At 36.3% G+C, this 18,650-nt stretch overlaps 1 protein-coding gene across 3 annotated transcripts in view; it reads right to left on the bottom strand.

Annotated features, from left to right (window-relative positions):
* Positions 1-18,650, bottom strand: part of HBS1L (HBS1 like translational GTPase) — an 88,804-nt gene that overhangs the window by 7,723 nt on the left and 62,431 nt on the right. For all 3 annotated transcript variants that reach the window (XM_040449116.1, XM_040449119.1, XM_040449118.1), the window contains 7 exons: positions 15,336-15,482; positions 12,994-13,068; positions 12,124-12,241; positions 11,659-11,727; positions 8,816-8,920; positions 4,964-5,054; positions 4,421-4,529 (listed from right to left, as the gene is read on the bottom strand). In XM_040449116.1, the coding sequence (XP_040305050.1) occupies positions 4,421-4,529; positions 4,964-5,054; positions 8,816-8,920; positions 11,659-11,727; positions 12,124-12,241; positions 12,994-13,068; positions 15,336-15,482 (714 nt within the window). The remainder of the gene's footprint in view (positions 1-4,420; positions 4,530-4,963; positions 5,055-8,815; positions 8,921-11,658; positions 11,728-12,123; positions 12,242-12,993; positions 13,069-15,335; positions 15,483-18,650) is intronic.

Genomic DNA, 18,650 nt, shown 5'->3' with positions numbered 1-18,650 from the left:
TCCAGAAAAATTTAATGACCAACTCTTACCAGGGGAAAAAACCTTCCACAACACATGGTAAAGTTACATTTGTGTATCCAACACGGTCAGGGGTCAAAAGGCACCAATGTGTAACGTAAATGTAGTTCTACAAATCTAAGAAACATTTCTTTTGCAACAAACAGGTAAATAAGCAGAAAGCCCCTTACTTGGCTCAGGTGTGACTAAGAAATCAATACCAGTCTCCATCCAAGGCTCGCCAAATTTGAAAGAACAGAAGCAGACGAACCTACTTAAGTTTCTTCTAACTTCTGTGAGCTGTGTGTGGGTTCCACCCAATGTGGTCGATGAATGGATCGTAGCAGTTTGGGGTACAGTGTGTGTGTGTGTGTGTGTGTGTGTGTGTGTGTGTGTGTGTGTGTTTGTGTGTTTTATGTCCATAGTATCTTACAGGTAGTAGCTCAGGAAAACAAAACAAAAACAAAAACAAAAAAAAACCTTGTGGAACACGAGTGAAAAAATCTACATGCCAAGTAAGTGGAAAGTAATTGTATATTATATTAACATTTAGTTCATATTACATATAACCCAAGTCATCTATAATTCAAACCAGTATGCAGCATAATGTAAAAGGAAAAGGATCTCAAAGTGAAAAGTACTGACTATGAGTCCTGGCTTAATCACTCATTATTCGGACAGTCACCACACCCGAGTCTCCAATTCCTCACCTGTAAGTGCAGACAACACTAACACAAGTCTACGATCTTATCTGCAATTCAAAAATCCAAAAGACTGAAAACCTAAGTTGTTCCTGATTCTGCTATAACCCACTTAAGTAGCAAAAGAGGACTTGAAGTAAGGCAATTTACAGTCCTTATTTGTTCTACTTAGCATTAACAAGCTGTGATGCAGAATTACTAGCATGTTTGATTACAGAGTGTTGCCCCATCATCTGTTAGGGGTTTTACATAACATGCATGCATCATATCACCTTTCTATAATCTGAATATTTCTGAACTCTGAAACACACTAGCTTGAAGAGTTTCAGATAAGGGTTGGGACTCTACTTCATGTGGGGTTGTGAAAATAAAATTATGTAGTGTTTTATAAAACTGTAATGAGCTACATAATCTGTTAGGTGGTAAAGTAAGTCAAATTATCATTTTCCTTACACTTCCAGGTGACCTATATTTTAAAACTATCAAGGGATATATGGTCCATTAGTTTACAACAAGAAAGCTAAGACCACTCAATAGGGAAAGGACAGTCCTTACAACAAATGGTGCTGGGAAAACTGGGTAATCCACATGCAAAAGAACGAAGATGAAACCTTACTTTACCCATGTGCAAAAATTAATTCAAAATGGATCAAAGACCCAAACAAAAGAATGAAAACTATGAAACTCATAGAAGAAAACAGAGAGGGAAGTTTCCTTGATGTTGAATCTGGCAATGATTTCTTATACATGACACCAGAAGTATCGGCAACAAAAGATAAATGGGACCTCATCAAAATTAAAAACTGTTGTACATCAAACAGCATTATTAAGAGATTAAAACGACAGCCCACAGAATGGAAGACAATATCTGCAAACCACATATCTAACAAGGGATTAATATCCAAAATACATAAAGTACTGAAAAGATACTCAACATCACTAACCATTATTAGGGGAAATGCAAATCAAAACCACAACGAAATACCACTCACTTCACAACCATTAGTTTGCCTATCAGTTAAAAGCATCCTACTCTTGATTTTTGGCTCAAGTCATGATCTCATGGTTTGTGAGTTCAAGCCCCACATCAGGCTTTGCGCAGACGGCACACAGAGCCTGTTTGGATTCTCTCTCTCAAAATAAAGAAGCTTAAAAAAATCACCCACACCGCCCCCCGCCCCTTACACACACACACTACCAAGTGTTGGTGAGGAAGTGGAGAAAAGAGACCACTTGCACACTGCTAGAAAGAGCATAAAATGGTGCGGCTACTATGAAAAATAGTCTGGTGGTTCTTCAAAAAGTTAAACACAGAATTACCACATGATCCAGCAATTCCACTCTTAGGTACGCACTCAAAAAGACTGAAGAAAAAAAAAAGGGGGGGGGGGTCAAACAGATACTTGTATGCCAATGGTCAAGGAAGCATTATTCGCAATCGCCAAAAGATGGAAACAACCCCAAGGTCCATCAACGGATGAACGGATAAACGATACATGGCATACACATACTATTCAACCTTAAAAAGAAATGAAATTCTGACATGTGCTACAATACTGATGAACTCTGAAAACATTATGCTAAATGAAGTAAGTCAGACACAAAAGAACAAAACCGTATGATTCCACTTATGAGGGACGTAAGATAGGCAAATTCATAAAGAAAGAAAGTAGAATAGCGGTTGCCAAGGGAAAAAGTGAAGGAGTAACAGGGAGTTTTTGTTTAGAGGATACAGAGGTTCAGTAGGGGGTGAGGGAAAAGTTGCGGTGATGGATGGTGTTGTGTTGACGGGCGCACAAAAACGTTGAGTGTACTAAATGCCACTAAACTGTACACTTAAAAACGATTAAAATGGTAAATTTTATGTTACAAAATATTTTACAGTAAAAAAGCATAAGTTTAGTTAAAGTCTAACCCATTCTTCTATTTTTCTTCTTAAATAGAGTTTACCATACAAACTAAGAGACACAAATACTTCATGTAGTGTTAAGAAATGAGTCCCCAAATAGCAAAATTTTAATTGCTTGGGAAGCCTTTTCTCGGTTTAAAAACAAAACAAACCAACAAACAAAAACTGAAGGTTCCTTCCCACAAGGGGCAGATTAAATGACAAAACACGACTGTTTTATTCTGAAACAAATTTCATCCTCGTATTCGTGAATCAATATACGCAGTGTAATTTCATAAAGGAACACGGACAAACTTTCAATTCATACTTATTTTTAAAAAACTACAGTAGACAGGAAGACAGTATTACTATTTAAAGTAACTACTGACCTCTTGACCTCTCTACCTCTCCAATGGCAAAAATTATTGCTGCATGAGTAAAAACACGCCGTAACCAACCTCTCCAGTTTCTCCCCACTGGACATACTGCTTTCTAAGAACGAGTGCCGTTCATTCACAGCAATTAAGCTACAGTTTCTTGCCTGTTAAAGAAGAATTCTGAATATTTAAAAATTAAATATTTTCAACTAGAACAACTATTTTGGAGAAACAATTTTAGTCTTTTTTTAGCATTTGGGAGAAATGGTATATGATTAAAACTAAAATTCTTGAACAGTATCTTATATTTTTTATATGACCAAATTTACATAGAAATAATTACAAAGAGTTATAATCAAAGTGCATGGTTATTTCAAAGGTGTGTAAGTATAAAATGAATTTAAATAAGCTAAATAAATTTATTCCCAACCTCTAAAACATGATCACTAACTAAACTGAGCTTAAAGGTCAATTACTACTACTGTCTTATTTTTATTTCAAAGATGCATTAAATGCTGAAAATGATCTGTTTATATTTTCAAAGGCAAGCCATTTAATTCCACTAAATATTTTATTGTCGTCCAAATCTGTACTATATGAGCTGACCAAGAAAGAAAAAAAAAAGTCTAATAAGAAAAACTTCATCTGTTAAGTGGCAAAAGCAAAGTATCAAACTCTAAACACAGGATGGCCCCAAACATCTGAAAAAAAATTACACATAAAAGAAGAAACCCATGCAATGCACAGGCAGTGTATCTTCTGGCCAAGTAATATTAGAGTATAAAAACTCCTCTCCTTCCCATTAAATGTGCATGTTCAGATGATGCTGGTAAATGATAACCTACAAACAAACCTCACAGCCTGCAGGGTCTAAATGTGTTGCTTCGGCCCAATTAAAGTTAACCCTGTGTCAAGCATCCCCAGAACGTATTCATAAATACCAATGGGTGGACAACACGCACACATAAAAATACACTAAATGTAAAGTGTCGAGATATTTATGTAGTATGCAATCACAGAGTATTCTTATCTTTTATGTGTGTTTTCCAAAGTTTTCTATAATAATGTATTACTTTTATAATCAGAAACACTATAAATAAGCATATTAAAGCCAGAACAGAAAGACATAATCTAAGATTAGTCAGGTAGCCTGTAGAACACAGTAAAAAACATCAACCATTTTCCCTAAATGAATTTTACTATTATCCTTACTTTGTATCCTGTTGATTACAAAATTTCTTTTTAATGCCTCACTGAAAAAATCGTCAGACTCAAGGACCAAAATGAAAAAATACAAATGACTTTCAAAGTCTAATTTCATGTTTTTCTGGATTAGGGTAGTAAGAGGTTAGTTGAAAATAACTATGATAGCATTCTCGCTTGTAAAGTAAGTTACCCTTTTTAAGATAAAGTTACTTTGAATGTATAAAAACAATAACAAACATTTTGAAACTTACAGGAAATCCTTTAGTGATAGGAATTTCAATATTAAAGATGAGGATCCGAGCTCTGAAACGAGTGCAAGCTTTAATGGGTTCTTTGGGGCCACAGAATATGCAGCCAACACTGTAACAGAAAAAAAACAGAGACGGGGTGGGGGGGGAGGGGGGAGAGAAGGTACTTGAAGAACAAATAAATACATATCAAATAGGAGTATCTCTAAAACCATTTACAAATAAAACAATCAAGTAAATTGGGGACTTTTCTAAATACTCCCTTCTGGGTTAAGGCAAAGCTTATACCATTATTAACCTTCCACCATTTTCATACGTTACAGCTTTCACTCAAAGAACGTGTTGAGTACACGTGCTGACATGTATTAATTTCAGTTTTAAGCAGATTTTGCTCATCATTTTTACATTTCTACAAGTGCCTATTTTTGGCCAAATGAAATTCGAAATTAATACTCATTCTTTCAGTTCGGTAGGTGAGTTGCAAGATCTATGTTTTGAGGTCCTATATCCAAAATAAGGGTCGCTTAAACTCATTTTCTCACTCACTTGATCTTGATGATATCCATGCCAACCAGCGTAAGACTAACATGATCACCTGCCGCCGCCCAATCAACAGGTTCATCATGCAGAGTGATTCCTGGAAATGAGTAAGAACCAAAGCATACAGTGAAACACCTCAATATCAAACCATAACAACCAAGAGAGCTTGGCTGATTTATGCCTCATCAGTCACTACTCATCATTTTCAATATGAATAGATTGAGAATGAGAAGTGTAACTGTGAGCGTTGAGGAAAACACACTTCCTCTAGACTTGACTCTTCTAGAACACCACCCTAAACATAAAGTGACTTGTATTTGTCCAAAAAAGGCTGATTTCTGCTTATTTAATCAAGGTTTTAAAACTCATTTATACAACTCATTTTATAACTCATTTATACAGCTATTAAACATGCCCCCGTTCAAATAGTTCTCTTATATTAATAGATGCGGGCATAATAATGCAGTTCAAATCACTTAATAACATAAAATATGGGACTAGGGGAGGTGTCCAGTAACCCTTAGGGCATCAGTGCTCAGTCAGATGGTACTCTTGACAGGCCCCTTCACGATTCCTGGCTCAAAAGAAATGCTTCCCAGAAAGAGAGAGAGATCCACAATGCTAACTGGTTATAAGAAAAGTGTAAGGAAATTTAATTTAAAACTGATCCCAGGTGTTGCTATACACCTTTATTACCTAGGGATAATCCTGGAGAACAATTACAAAGGGCATTACTCCACTACCTTATTCAAAAGCTATGAAAAGGTATCTCATATTTTCTGATTCTATGGGGCAAATTAATGGGCTAATAGTAAGTTCCGTTCCACTAGAACTTGAACCTTTTGATGAAGACAGTGCATAGGCCAACCACTGTGAAATAGTTCTTGATGGACATGTTTTTAGTAAATGATAACTCACCCATATCTTTCTCAAAATACTATTTTTTTCCCATGTAGCATACACTTAAGAAACTCTTAACTTTCTTTTAGACTTTTTATGAGTTCAAAGAGAACTTTAAAAGCTCTGAGACAACCTAGAGTTTTATTTGAAATTTTATGTATGTATATACCTGCATTAGTCTAGGAGGAGCCATAACTTTTATCAAGGCATCAAAGAGGTTCTTGAGTCCAAAAACTTAACAATTACAATATTAAGGAATGTTTGTTAAATTTTCAACTACTTTAGTTTTTAAATGTAAACTTATTAAAAAAAATTTTTTAAAAAGGTGGGGGTGCACCTGGGTGGCTCAGTCGGTTAAGTGTCCGACTTCAGCTCAGGTCATGGTATCATGGTCCATGAGTTTGAGCCCCGCACCGGGCTCTGTGCTAACAGCTCAGAGCCTGGAGCCTGCTTGGGATTCTGTGTCTCCCTCTCTCTCTGACCCTCCCCCGTTCATGCTCTGTCTCTGTCTCAAAAATAAACAAACATTAAAAAAAAAAGTTTTTTGGGGCGCCTGGTTGGCGCAGTCGGTTAAGCGTCCGACTTCAGCCAGGTCACGATCTCGCGGTCCCCGAGTTCGAGCCCCGCGTCAGGCTCTTGGCTGATGGCTCAGAGCCTGGAGCCTGTTTCCAATTCTGTGTCTCCCTCTCTCTCTGCCCCTCCCCCGTTCATGCTCTGTCTCTCTCTGTCCCAAAAATAAATAAACGTTGGAAAAAAAAAATGTTTTTTTTAAATGTAAACTTAAAGTGATCATATCTGATTTTTGTTATGAAATGTGGAACTGAAGGCAGGGACTGGCCACTTACAACAAAGATTGCCTTTAGTTTAGGATTTTGAAGAGCTCTCATACTAGAATTTTAATTAGCAATATAAAATTTTGTAGAGGCAATCTATAATCTGATTTTCTCCCTCCAAATATGTTACACTGTCCTATATATGATACTCATCTTCTTAAGGACCTTCTTCATGAGACAGACATCACACAAAGTAGTACTTTTTTAACACTCCAAAAACTCGATGCGTTAATAAAATGAAAACACAATTTAGAATTTCCATTTCTTGGTAGCAGATTTACTCACTTCTCTCTTTTTAGGAGATGTTACTGGTTAGTGATAGAATTGTTGAGATAGAAGGGTGCACTGAACAATTAAGTAAATCAAGCAAAAGCAACGGAGTTAGAAATTGAGGACTGAGGGGCGCCTGGGTGGTTCAGTCAGTTAAGCGCCTGACGTCAGCTCAGGTCATGATTCCCACAGTTCCTGAGTTCGAGCCCTGCATCATACTCTGTGCTGACAGCTCAGAGCCTGGAGCCTGCTCTGGATTCTGTGTCTCCTACTCTCTCTGGCCCTCCCTTGCTCACACTCTGTCTCTCTCTCAAAAATAAATAAAAATTCCCCCCCCCAAAAAAAGAAAAGAAACTGAGGACTGAGAACCTCCAAGTTGGGTTACAAGAGTAGCCATCAAGGAGTAGGGTATGATCTCAGGTACTTCTTATACAGCTTTCCTTTAAGATTAAAGATAAGTGATTAGAGTTTTTCTGGTGGGGAAGGGACAGGAAGAAGAGAAGGAAAGAATGTGGGACTTACAGATGTAAATTATGATTCTGGAGGTCACAAAAGAGCCAGTCTGTAAGGTCCATGATAATTTTAGGACCATGGTTTTAGTTTTAATTCATGTCTATTGATTATTTTAAAACTTCCTGTCTCAAAAAAGCTCATTAACCTACAAAGAAATTAGTATTTCAAAAGCATTGTTGCTCTTGATCACTTTAAAAAACAGTAAGAGATCTGAACTTGCAAATAATAGATCAATGGAAAATGATTCTTTTTAAAAAAGCGTGCATTACTTGTCATCTAAATAGAATTTTCATGATCCCTAAACCAGCAGAAAGAAAAAAGCAAAATGGAAATAACTTTGGCTTTCATTCCCCTATTCATCTTTAAATTTGTTCTAAATTGTTACCTAAACAGATATTCATTAATTTCTTAGACTCTAAGAAATCTGCTTTTGAAGTAAGCAAATTAATTGTTAAAAATGTACATTCAAATTTATCATCCAGTCAGGTACAGCTCTGGATATAAACTATAATAAGAGTAATAGAGAAAAGTACTGAAATTTAACAACTTTTAACATTCTCAGTATACTGTAATTTAAAATTGTTATAAATTGTTACTTTGAAGTATAAACCAGAATGTCAGGTCTATGTTGAAGTTGGAGGCTTAGCTGGAAACTAGATTAAGGTAAGTACAGAATTATAAACTTTTAAGCAGAATTCAGAACAACAAGTACACTTGTAAGGTCAAAAGATTAGAAAATAGAAACAGTTATTGGTCAGTGTGAAAGGTCATATATTACACGTGGGAAAGCAGTAATTCTAGCACGTTAGCTCAATTTCTCTTTTTAACATTAGGATTCTCTGCATTTGCATCTTATTTTCTTAGGTCTTTCTGCAAAAAACAATTTTTTTTTTTGGTATAAGCATGATTAAACTGTTAACTGATAGTAATTCTGAAATACAAATTTCAAAACAACTAGTTACTGACTGTTTAGTGCCAGGATGGGGTTAAATTTAATTTCTGCTGCTGAATACTATTTTCAATGTATCTGTCAGGTGTCTATACATCTGGTTAGATCCTAACCAGGCTTTTAGAATCAGTGTCAGGAAAAAAAAAAAAAAAAAAAAAAAAAGAAATGCTACCACAGTTAGAATGTTCTGTGTACATTTATACACACATAGTCACAACAGAAAAAATCGTTTAATGTTTTCACATTTTTATCTTCAACAGTTAGTATCATTTTGACAGTCAGTTACAATTTCACTAAGAGGTTATTTACTTAGGAGTTAATAACTAAACTACTTTTAAAAATCTGCTGTCTCAACTTAAAGGTTTTCAGCAAAAGAATCTTGCAGAGGAATACCTTTTGCAGTACAAGTTTCATTAGGAGGCATTGCTAGGAGTCGGTCACCGGTCTGGATATAGCCAGCTTCAATTTTACCAGTTACACAAAATCCAGATCCTTGATCTGCAAAATACACCCAAATCTTACAACTCATGTAGCCACGTTATCTAATGATTCAAGCTGTTAGCTACGTTTTGTTCCCTAGCGGGTTATATAAAACTAGTAGTTCAATGAACATTTAGCAATGATCATTTCAGAATTTGTAACATTATCTACTAAATAGGACATACCACATTCTACTCTATATCTTCTTACAAATAAAAATATTCATGTTACAAAAAGGGAGATTCATTCCTCTTTCAAATATTTAGTGAGTGTTTACCAAGTACCAAGCCATGTGCTAGCCTCTAGGAATAAAGAGATGAAAATATAAGTCCCTACCTGTAAAGGGGTTTTACTCTAGGAAGAGAAAGACAAAAACAATTACACTGTCCAGAGACAAGTATAACTTAGGATGTACAATGAAAACAGAAAGAGGTACACCGAAGAATTCATGATGAGGGGGAATGACTGCACGTTAGCCGGGCACTCGGAGAAAGAACAAGGGTTTATAAGGTACTTGTGTATATGGGGAGGGAAAGAAGGAAAACACCAATGACCCAGGATACTATATAAGCAAAGGCAGACTCATAACCGAATGTGAGATGTACGAAGACCCGTGTGTCACTTATAAGGAATGTTTATGGCACCACATGAGGCAACAGGGGGAGGCAAAGAGCAAACAATAAAGGGACCTCATAAATCATACTCAGGGCTTGAATTTCATCCTCAGTTAAGGAATAGGAAGCCGGTAAAGAAATGTGAACAGAGAAGTGGCATGATGGTATTTCGGTGTCAGAGAGGAGGGGAGACTGACTGCAGACTGGAAGCAAACTCAAGAATTTGGGAATAAGTTATGACAGATTGAAGGTGATGAGGTAGAAGAGGGATAAAGGCAAAAAGGGATGCAAAAAGGTGCATCAGGTGTGAGACAGGAAATTAAGGAACAAGATCCATTTTAGCCTTGGTGAATCTGAAGTGCCTACCAGACATACAGGTGGAGACAATGCATTCCAGGGGGCACCAATCACATCAAATTCCATGAGAATGGGACCCTGGGAGCACACTCCCTGTGGAGATGTCCAGTAGCCGTTAGCACACGCGCATGTATCCAGAAAGTGAGAACAGGTTTGGGCTGGAGATACTGACTTGGGAAGCATCAAGACACAGGAGGTAGATGAGTCATGGATGTCTGTCTGAAAACAGCACGTCAAGTAAGAAAAAGACTGAGGCAGAACATCAGTTAGGAGTCAGAAAAAGAGGAGCCCACAGAGAAGATACAGAGAGGTCTGAGAAATGGACAGGACAGTAGGAGAAAGTGGGTCACAGAAACCAAGGGAGAAAAGTTTCAAGGCGGATATGGCTACCAGCTTCAGAAGTAATGCCAAATTCAAGTAAGATGAGAGACAGAACTGAAAACTCTGTAGGGACTGTGGCAACCAAAGGGTCATTTGGTAACCTCAGCAGGAACATGCTAAGGGGGAATAGTGTAGGCAGAAGCCAGGAAGCAGCCTGAGAAGAGAGAGAGAATAGCAGGTAAAAAGGTAGAGTTAGCAAACACTGTTATTCAAAACATTATTTTTGTATTCTGTATGTTAAAGAAATAACAGGCATTTTAAAAAGCATTACCGGTATTTCTTCTGCTACTAGAATGTGGAAAGCTAGTAATAATAATGATTCATTTCAATTTCACTGAATGATTTTTTGGGAAGCACCTTCATTTATTAAACAATTATTAAGCATGTATACGTGGGAGGCACTAGTCTGCACTGAGCTAGGTCCTGCAGATAAAGATACAGAAGAGACAGTACTGGCCCTTAAGGACTCCACAATCTAAGTTCAATAAAAAGCACAGAAACAATTATACTACTGACTGAACAATACACTGACAGAAGATACTGAGAACACAGAAGGACACCTTAGGGTACGTGATGGGTGAGCCCATCAGTTACCAAATTATTGCTGCTTAGTTCGAAATCCATTCTGCACTGCCTATTCCATGATAATGGCGATTTGGGAGACCACTGACATCTTCACTGTATTGATTATTCCAACAATTACGTTACACCCTTCCATTTCTTAATATCTTTTATTTCATTTCTATTTTATAGTTTTCGAAATAGGGTTTTGTACACATTAAACTGGATGTACTCTTGGGTATTTATTTAATACAACACGTTCTCCAACATGGCCTTCTAAGTTTGCCCTTCCTTGCATCCTCTTCCTCAGCCCTCTGGTACCATATAGAGTTTCCTTACATCTTATAATCACTCTTTTATCATATTAATAATTCTTTACCTCAAACTTCTCTTTTCAGCTATGGATGGTATCTTTCTCCTGATTGGACCCAGACTCTGCTACAGATAGGTACGAAATGGGCAAGAAAAGAGAAAGACACAGTGGTAACAAAGATTCTGTATTGGTTAAGAAATAGTGAACAATCCAGTTTGGTTGAAGGATACAGAAACTAAAAAGATCTATTGAGAGGGAAAAAAAACCATGAGGCTAGAAAGATAAAGGGCAAGAGATTTCACACCTGGAAGAAGAAGATGTAAGCTGAAGTAAACTGAAGATTTTTCTGGGGAGGGGCATTACATAACTAGAACTATGCACTTCAAGATTTATTGGGCGTTGATCCTTACGCTGGCATAAAGAAGGGGGAATATGAAGACAATGCAATGATTTCATCTAAGAAAAGAGGTCAGGGGAAAAATGGAAAAGCAGGGACCGTACGAAAGAAGAACCAGGGAGGCAGCGCTTACCTTTGAAAACATCAGATACACATAATCTAAAAGGCTTATCAACAGATCTCTGAGGCGGCTTGAAGGAATCTGGAAAAAAATGGTAAAAACCAAGGTTTAATTTAAAAGTAATTCTTGACTCAGGTCTAGTCGGCCCATTGTCATCCCATGTCTCCTAGAAAACAATTTTCTTTTATACTTACTAATAGCAAATTGACTCTCATTCATCTAGTATTTTGTGGTTTATGAAATGTTTTTATATACGTTATCTCATTTAATGTCAACAACCATCTATTGGTTAGGTAGGCACAAACCTCAGTAATTAAATAAGGGAAATGGAGTACTAGTTGAAATACTGCAGAGGATTTCAAAACTACTACTCTAGCTCTTCTGACTATAAAACCTATGCTTTTTCACACACATCACTTGTCTCCCATCCAGAACTCTAAATGACAACATCAAGCTTATAATGTACTAAATTCTTACCAATTTGTTCTAATAAACATAGTCCTTTATACCATTTTGTGAGTTCACTTGATTGAGATCTTGTGATTAGATTTTCACCACTGAGACCACTTGTAGGGATGAAAGCTACATCACTCTCCTATTAAAAAAGATTGAATATATGAAACTTAATACAACACTGTTTTCAAAAGGTAAAAGAACCACCATTACCATGCTGCACCAAGTTTGTAAAAGCAACAACATACTTTTTAAAAAGTAATAGAGGGGCACCTGAGTGGCTCAGTCACTTAAATGTCCTTTGGCTCAAATGATTTTGGCTCAGGTCTTATCTCACAGTTTGTGGGACCAAGCCCCGCGATGGGCTCTGTGCTGACAGTGCACAGCCTGCTTGGGATTCTTTCTCCCCCTCTCTCTCTCTATCCCTCCCCTGCCTGCACTGGCTCTTTCTCACTCAAACATTTACTAATAGAAATCACAGAACTATAGCCTTGAAGTTATCTGATCCAACAGTTTTCAACTTTTTTGATTTTTGTAAGAAACTTACAAATTTGTTCAAAACACTCAAGCACTTTTGTTGGGCAACAGACGCTTTGCTAGAGAAATTCCTCTCTACTAGTTTCCACTGCAGTGGAAGTGTGGTTTCCACTCCTCTGGTACCTCCCTAAACCTATCCACCTAATTTAATAGCTGGAGAAAAGTCTTTGACTTATGTTAAATCCAAGCCAAGTTATAAAATATGTGCAATTTTCTAAGGTAAAGTAATCCTAAGAATGTAAGATATACAAAAGACCAGGCAGAAATAAAAACAAACAGAATTAAACATACTTAATAAGACAAGAACAATCAGTAAGATGAGACTTAAGGTACCAAATAAATTTAAATTTATCTTACCTTAAAACCTGCTTGTTTAAGAAAGTGCCCAAGTTTTCCCGTAATCTCTTGAAACCTTTCTTGTTGCCAATTAACCTGACAAAGATTCAATTTTTAAAACTATGCTTCAGATTATGCTATAAATAAAATTTAAATTTCTGCCACAAAATGTTAAAAAATCAAGACTACAAAATAAAAATATAAAATCTATTAAATATGAAATCTATTAAAATTTAAACTTGGAATATCAGATCTTACTGTTAATATGATCTAAAAATAACTTTCCCTACAACAGAAAACCTAGAAAGAAACTGCAAGACATATAGAATTTTTTGTATATAGCTATAAGTGATTTCAAATTTGGGGAGACAGAGTGAAGGATTTATTAAGTTATGCTCAGACCAACTGCTGATGTAAAATAAAATTACTGATGCACCCCCACCGCAAGCCAAATAGACTAAAAACGTATGTTATACGAACTCTATGTAACAATATGCATGCTGTAGTATTTAGAGGTAAGTGTAACAACGTGTGTAACTTACTTGGAAATTTTTGTCAAAATAGGATGAATTAATAGGTAGACACAGGGGTAGATAAGACAGAGACGAGATCAGTAAGTAGGAGAATCTTAAAAGTAGTGGGTAGAGTATGGTATTTGTTGTAAAACTCTCTCCACTATTTTTTTCCTAATCTTTACCTTTGAAAATTTTCATACTAAAACACTGGGAAAAATAAAATGTGTAATAATAATACTATAAAAGAATCATGTAGAAAATTGTAAGTAAGTATCTGATCCCAAGGTAAGAAAATACCTAGGCATAAAGAATAAAAAAAATATGCTAATAAACTTGACTATATGTCAAAAATAAACCATAAATAAGTTGAAAAGTAAAATAACTGGGAAAAATACCTAAGACAAGATAAAGGATTAATATCTTTAATAAGTAAATTATACTTAAAAACCAGTAAGAAAAAAATGTTTCAAAAATAAGCAAATTATATAAATAATTCCCAAAATAAAACCATAAATGGTTAATAAATATACAAAGTATATTTAAATATTATTAACATTCACTAAAGAGTAGGTTAAAAAACAAAAAACATGTTTGGCAGTGCCTGGGTGGCTCAGTTGGTTAAGCATCTGACTTCAGCTCAGCTCATGATCTCAAGGTTTGTGGGTTCGAACTCCATGTCAGGCTCTGTGCTGACAGCTCAGAGCCTGGAGGCTGCTTCTGATTCTCTTTCTCCTTCTCTCTCTGCCTGTCCCCTGCTTGTGCTCTCTCAGTCTCTCAAAAATATTAAAAAAAAAAAAAAAAAGCATTAAAATAAATTTAGGGGCGCCTGGGTGGCTCCGTCAGTTGAGCGTCTGACTTCAGCTCAGGTCATGATCTTGCGGTCCAGGAGTTCGGGCCCCGCGTTGGGCTCTGTGCTGACAGCTCAGGGCCTGGAGCCTGCTTAGGATTCTGTGTCTCCCTATCTGTCTGCTCCTCCCCTGCTCATACTGTCTCTCTCTCAAAAATAAATAAAGATTAAATAAACAAACAAACAAACAAATAAATAAATAAATAAATGTTTGGCATATCAAATTAGAAAATAATCATTTAATAACAGCAGTGTTGCTAAGAGTTTGGGAAAATGACTACACCATATGTGCCAAGAGTAAATACCAGAAGATTTCTTGAAGGCATTTTGATCGTACATAGCAAGTCTTAAAAATGCATATGCCCATAGGCCCAAACATTTTCATAAAATAAACAATTTCTAAATACACTACACTACACACACACACACACACACACACACACACACACACACACACACGGAAATATTCAAAAGTCGGGGATTATATGAATAAGTTATAGTATTTTTTTAAAATAGACTAAAGCTATAAAAACAAGCTCTTTATACAAAAATTAATTACTTAGAAACATGCACAAGAACATTATCAATTTTTTTAAAAAGGAGCTAACAAAAATAACACGATGTTATGAAGAAAAATATTTTCATCTATAAAAATAAACTGGATGGATGCACAAAACGAAAAGTTAAAGGATTTTGGGGAAAAAAAGAGAGTTGGAAATATGGGTTATTTTGGGTTTCTTTACACTAAATTCACTGTGTATTATTTTAAACAAAAACAATTTTAAAAATTTAACTTTTTAAAATTATCTCCGAAAATGAGAAGACATCTTCTTGCTTAAAAATCACTAGTATCTCATTTATTTAATACCAGGATCGTGTATTTTTTTTAACTATGGTAACCAAACTAGTAAGATGTACACTAGCCACATCTGAGGTCATCGATATGGCAGAAGAACATTTTAGTTAACATCTACAATGAATTCTCAGTCGCCTTCAAATACCTGATCCATTTTATTGACTGCAACCGCAAGCTGAGTTACTCCAAGAGAACGAACCAAGAGGCCATGTTCTCGTGTCTGTCCCCCGGTCTCAAATCCAGCTTCAAACTCTCCCCTGCTGGCATCTACAACTAAAATGGCTACATCCGCCTAAGACAAAAGAAATAATCAAAATTAGAAATAATGTCACAGCATTTTAATTCAAAGGACAAATTAGTCAATTAGTTGTGGTCAGATTTTATTTATTTTTTTTAATTGTGGTCAGATTTTAATGGCAGACTCTAACCTGACACCAAACCCTAAAGCAAATCAAACGGAAAAATTACAAAGATGGATTAAAACTTAAATATTAAAAAAACTAGCATGTGGCCAAAAATAACGATACAAAGAATTTAAAAATTCCCATATTTGATCATATAACAATTAAAATATCTAGACAAAGGAGGAAAAACATAAGCACAATTAAAACGTAAGTAAACTGAGGGGCGCCTGGGTGGCTCAGCTGGTTAAGCCTCCAACTTCAGCTCAGGTCATGATCTCACGGTTTGTGAGTTCAAGCCCCTCATCGGGCTCTGTGATGACAGCTCAGAGCCTGGAGTCTGCTTCGGATTCTGTGTCTCCTTCTCTCTCTGCCCCTCCCTCACTTGTGCTCTGTCTCTATCTGCCTCTCAAAAATAAAATAAATGTAAAAAATAAATAAATAAATAAACAGGGATAGCTATTGGTAAAAATTATAATCTTAATATGAAGCCTTTACTAAAATAGGAAAAAAAAAGACATAGCTCTGCAGAGAACTAGATAAAGAATACAAGCAATTTGCTAAAGAAGAAATATAAATGGCCAAGAAACATTAAAAAATTCAAATTCAGGGGCGCCTGGGTGGCTCAGTCAGTTGAGCGTCCGACTTCAGCTCAGGTCATGATCTCAGGGTCTGTGAGTTCAAGCCCTGCGTCGGGCTCTGTGCTGACAGCTCAGAGCCTGGAGCCTGCTTCAGATTCTGTGTCTCCCTCTCTCTCTGCCCCTCCCCTGTTTGCTGGCTCGCTCACTCTCCCTCTCTCAAAAATAAATAAATATTTAAAAAATAATAATTTTTAATTCAGATTCACTATAAACAAACAAACAAAGGGCATTTAAAAATACATCAATATATTCTTTCCTTCCCTATTTCTAGAAATCACATTAGGTCAGATTTATAAGACAGAACAATTTACTGTAGGCCAGGGTGCAATGAGACAGGCATTCCTATGCAGTGCCTGTGTAAGGGTGCAAACGATCTGGAGGGCATTTTCACACTAAGTATCAAGAGCCTTAAAATTATATATATCTTGCTTCCTGCCAGTTCCACTTGTAGGAGATTTATCCTAGAGAAGTAATTATGAATCTACACAAAGATATTTATCAGAGTACTATTTATCATGATGAAAAACTGAATAAACGCATTACCAAAAATAGCATATTCACCCTCTACGGCCAAGAAAAAGAATGTTGACTTAGCACAGTTTCCTAACCTTTCTGGAGTATTTTGGGAATCAGGTCAAAGACATTTTTTCCTCTCAAATGCCATTTACACACAAAAAAAGAAGGGAAAAAGCTAACCTCAGCCTTAGCTCCTTTTCCTCTAGCTTTAAATTAACACTAGTTGTACAGGTTCCCACTATTCTTTTGTGTTGATGCTTCTTTCTGTGTCTCCACTTGCATCACGTGGATGCAGTCTCTGAAAATTTGCAGGAAAGTCTGTGCAATCATACGTGTTCCTCCATATTCATTATCATCAATTATTTCTGTCAATGCATTGTTGGGACATTCTTTAAAGGAACGCTCTTTCATTTTTTCCCCTTTGCAGGCTTACCTGTTCTAACAGAGATCTGGTCTTCTCTAATCCAGGACTAACTCTGACAGTACCTCCCTGAGCTACCTCAGACAGGTACTTGATAAGTACTCTCTCGAGGGTCCTCTTACACTCCATCCACATGAAACGCTCTGGCCTTTGGGTCAGAACAGAGTCCACAATAGCATTTCTCTTTGCTGTTTCCTCAATGACACTTTGTTTATGCTACCCAGTTTTTAAAGAATTTCACATGAACTGCCATATAAACTTCACAATGAGAAATAAAATGGTCATAAAGTAAAAAATATATCAGATACTTTGCTCTGAGCAGAACTTTATAATTAAATTAGAAGTATCATCCACATACTTTGGTGGGAGCAATTTACACTATGATTTCTATTCTTTTTCCTTTTATTCCTACCCAACTACTTCTGCTCTTCTTCTCCTCTTAAGTGCAGCATTCATTTCCAATCCTTCATGACTTAAAATACGGACCCATAATTTCTTCAATGAGATCCAGTTCTTTGAACAAGGATTCTTGTTTAAGAGCACAAACCAGAGCAATTCATGTCAAAACCAGCTCTCTCACTCACCTGTACTCACTAACAGGTCTCCCACCTCAGGCAAACATTGTCTAATCTTGTCAAGGGTCAATTTACTTGTATGTAAGTGTTGAATCACGATATTGTACACCTGAAAATAATTTTACACTGTCTGTTAACTAACTGGAATTTAGATAAAAACTTTAAAAAAAGAAAAAAAATCTACTCACTTCACAGAAACACTGAAGGGTAATATATAAAGCACCCAGCCCTGACCTTCCAAATCCTAGGCTCAGTAACTGTAAATCTCTTTCTAATCAGGTTTTGCCACCATCAAGTTTTGTTTTCTTAGGTTAAAATTTGAAATTCATTCAATGGGCATGAAGATATCTAAGGCAGTAAGTATTCTTCCTAATTCACTCTATTACATATCTCCAAAAAATAGGGGGGCAATTTCTCTCTTCTTTCATGCAACAGCTTGTTTTGGGGAGCTCACATGCCCCTACGTTTTCAAGGAAGCCCTTCCAGCACTAAAAAGAGATCTTCCCTCGTCACGTATACTGCATATATTCTTCTTGTAGTACATTTGTGTTAGCCTTTTGTCTTTATAAAGTTTACCTTCCTACACTGTGATTTCCTTGAGGACAGGCAGCATACCCCGTATTTTTCTTTGTATCTCTAAAAGCCGACCCCAGTATTTTGCACACTAAGTTACCTAATATTTTGAGTCTATTTCTTCATTTGTCATATAACAGAATTCAATTAGATACTTTCTGAAGTCCTTTCCTATCCTAATTCCATTGGGAGCTTGGAATAAATGATCATTATGATTATTCTGGATTCTAAGATTCTAGGATTCAAAGACACTTTACTGTAACCACTTGTTTTGATGTTTGCCTTTCCCATTAAACTATCAAAATGTGCTTTGCAGTTCATCATATCCCTATA

The sequence above is a fragment of the Herpailurus yagouaroundi genome, unplaced genomic scaffold (genome assembly GCF_014898765.1).
Source record: "Herpailurus yagouaroundi ecotype Mexico unplaced genomic scaffold, PumYag 198, whole genome shotgun sequence".
In the NCBI taxonomy this organism is placed as follows: domain Eukaryota; kingdom Metazoa; phylum Chordata; class Mammalia; order Carnivora; family Felidae; genus Herpailurus; species Herpailurus yagouaroundi.
This window is presented reverse-complemented; position numbering and strand designations above follow the sequence as displayed.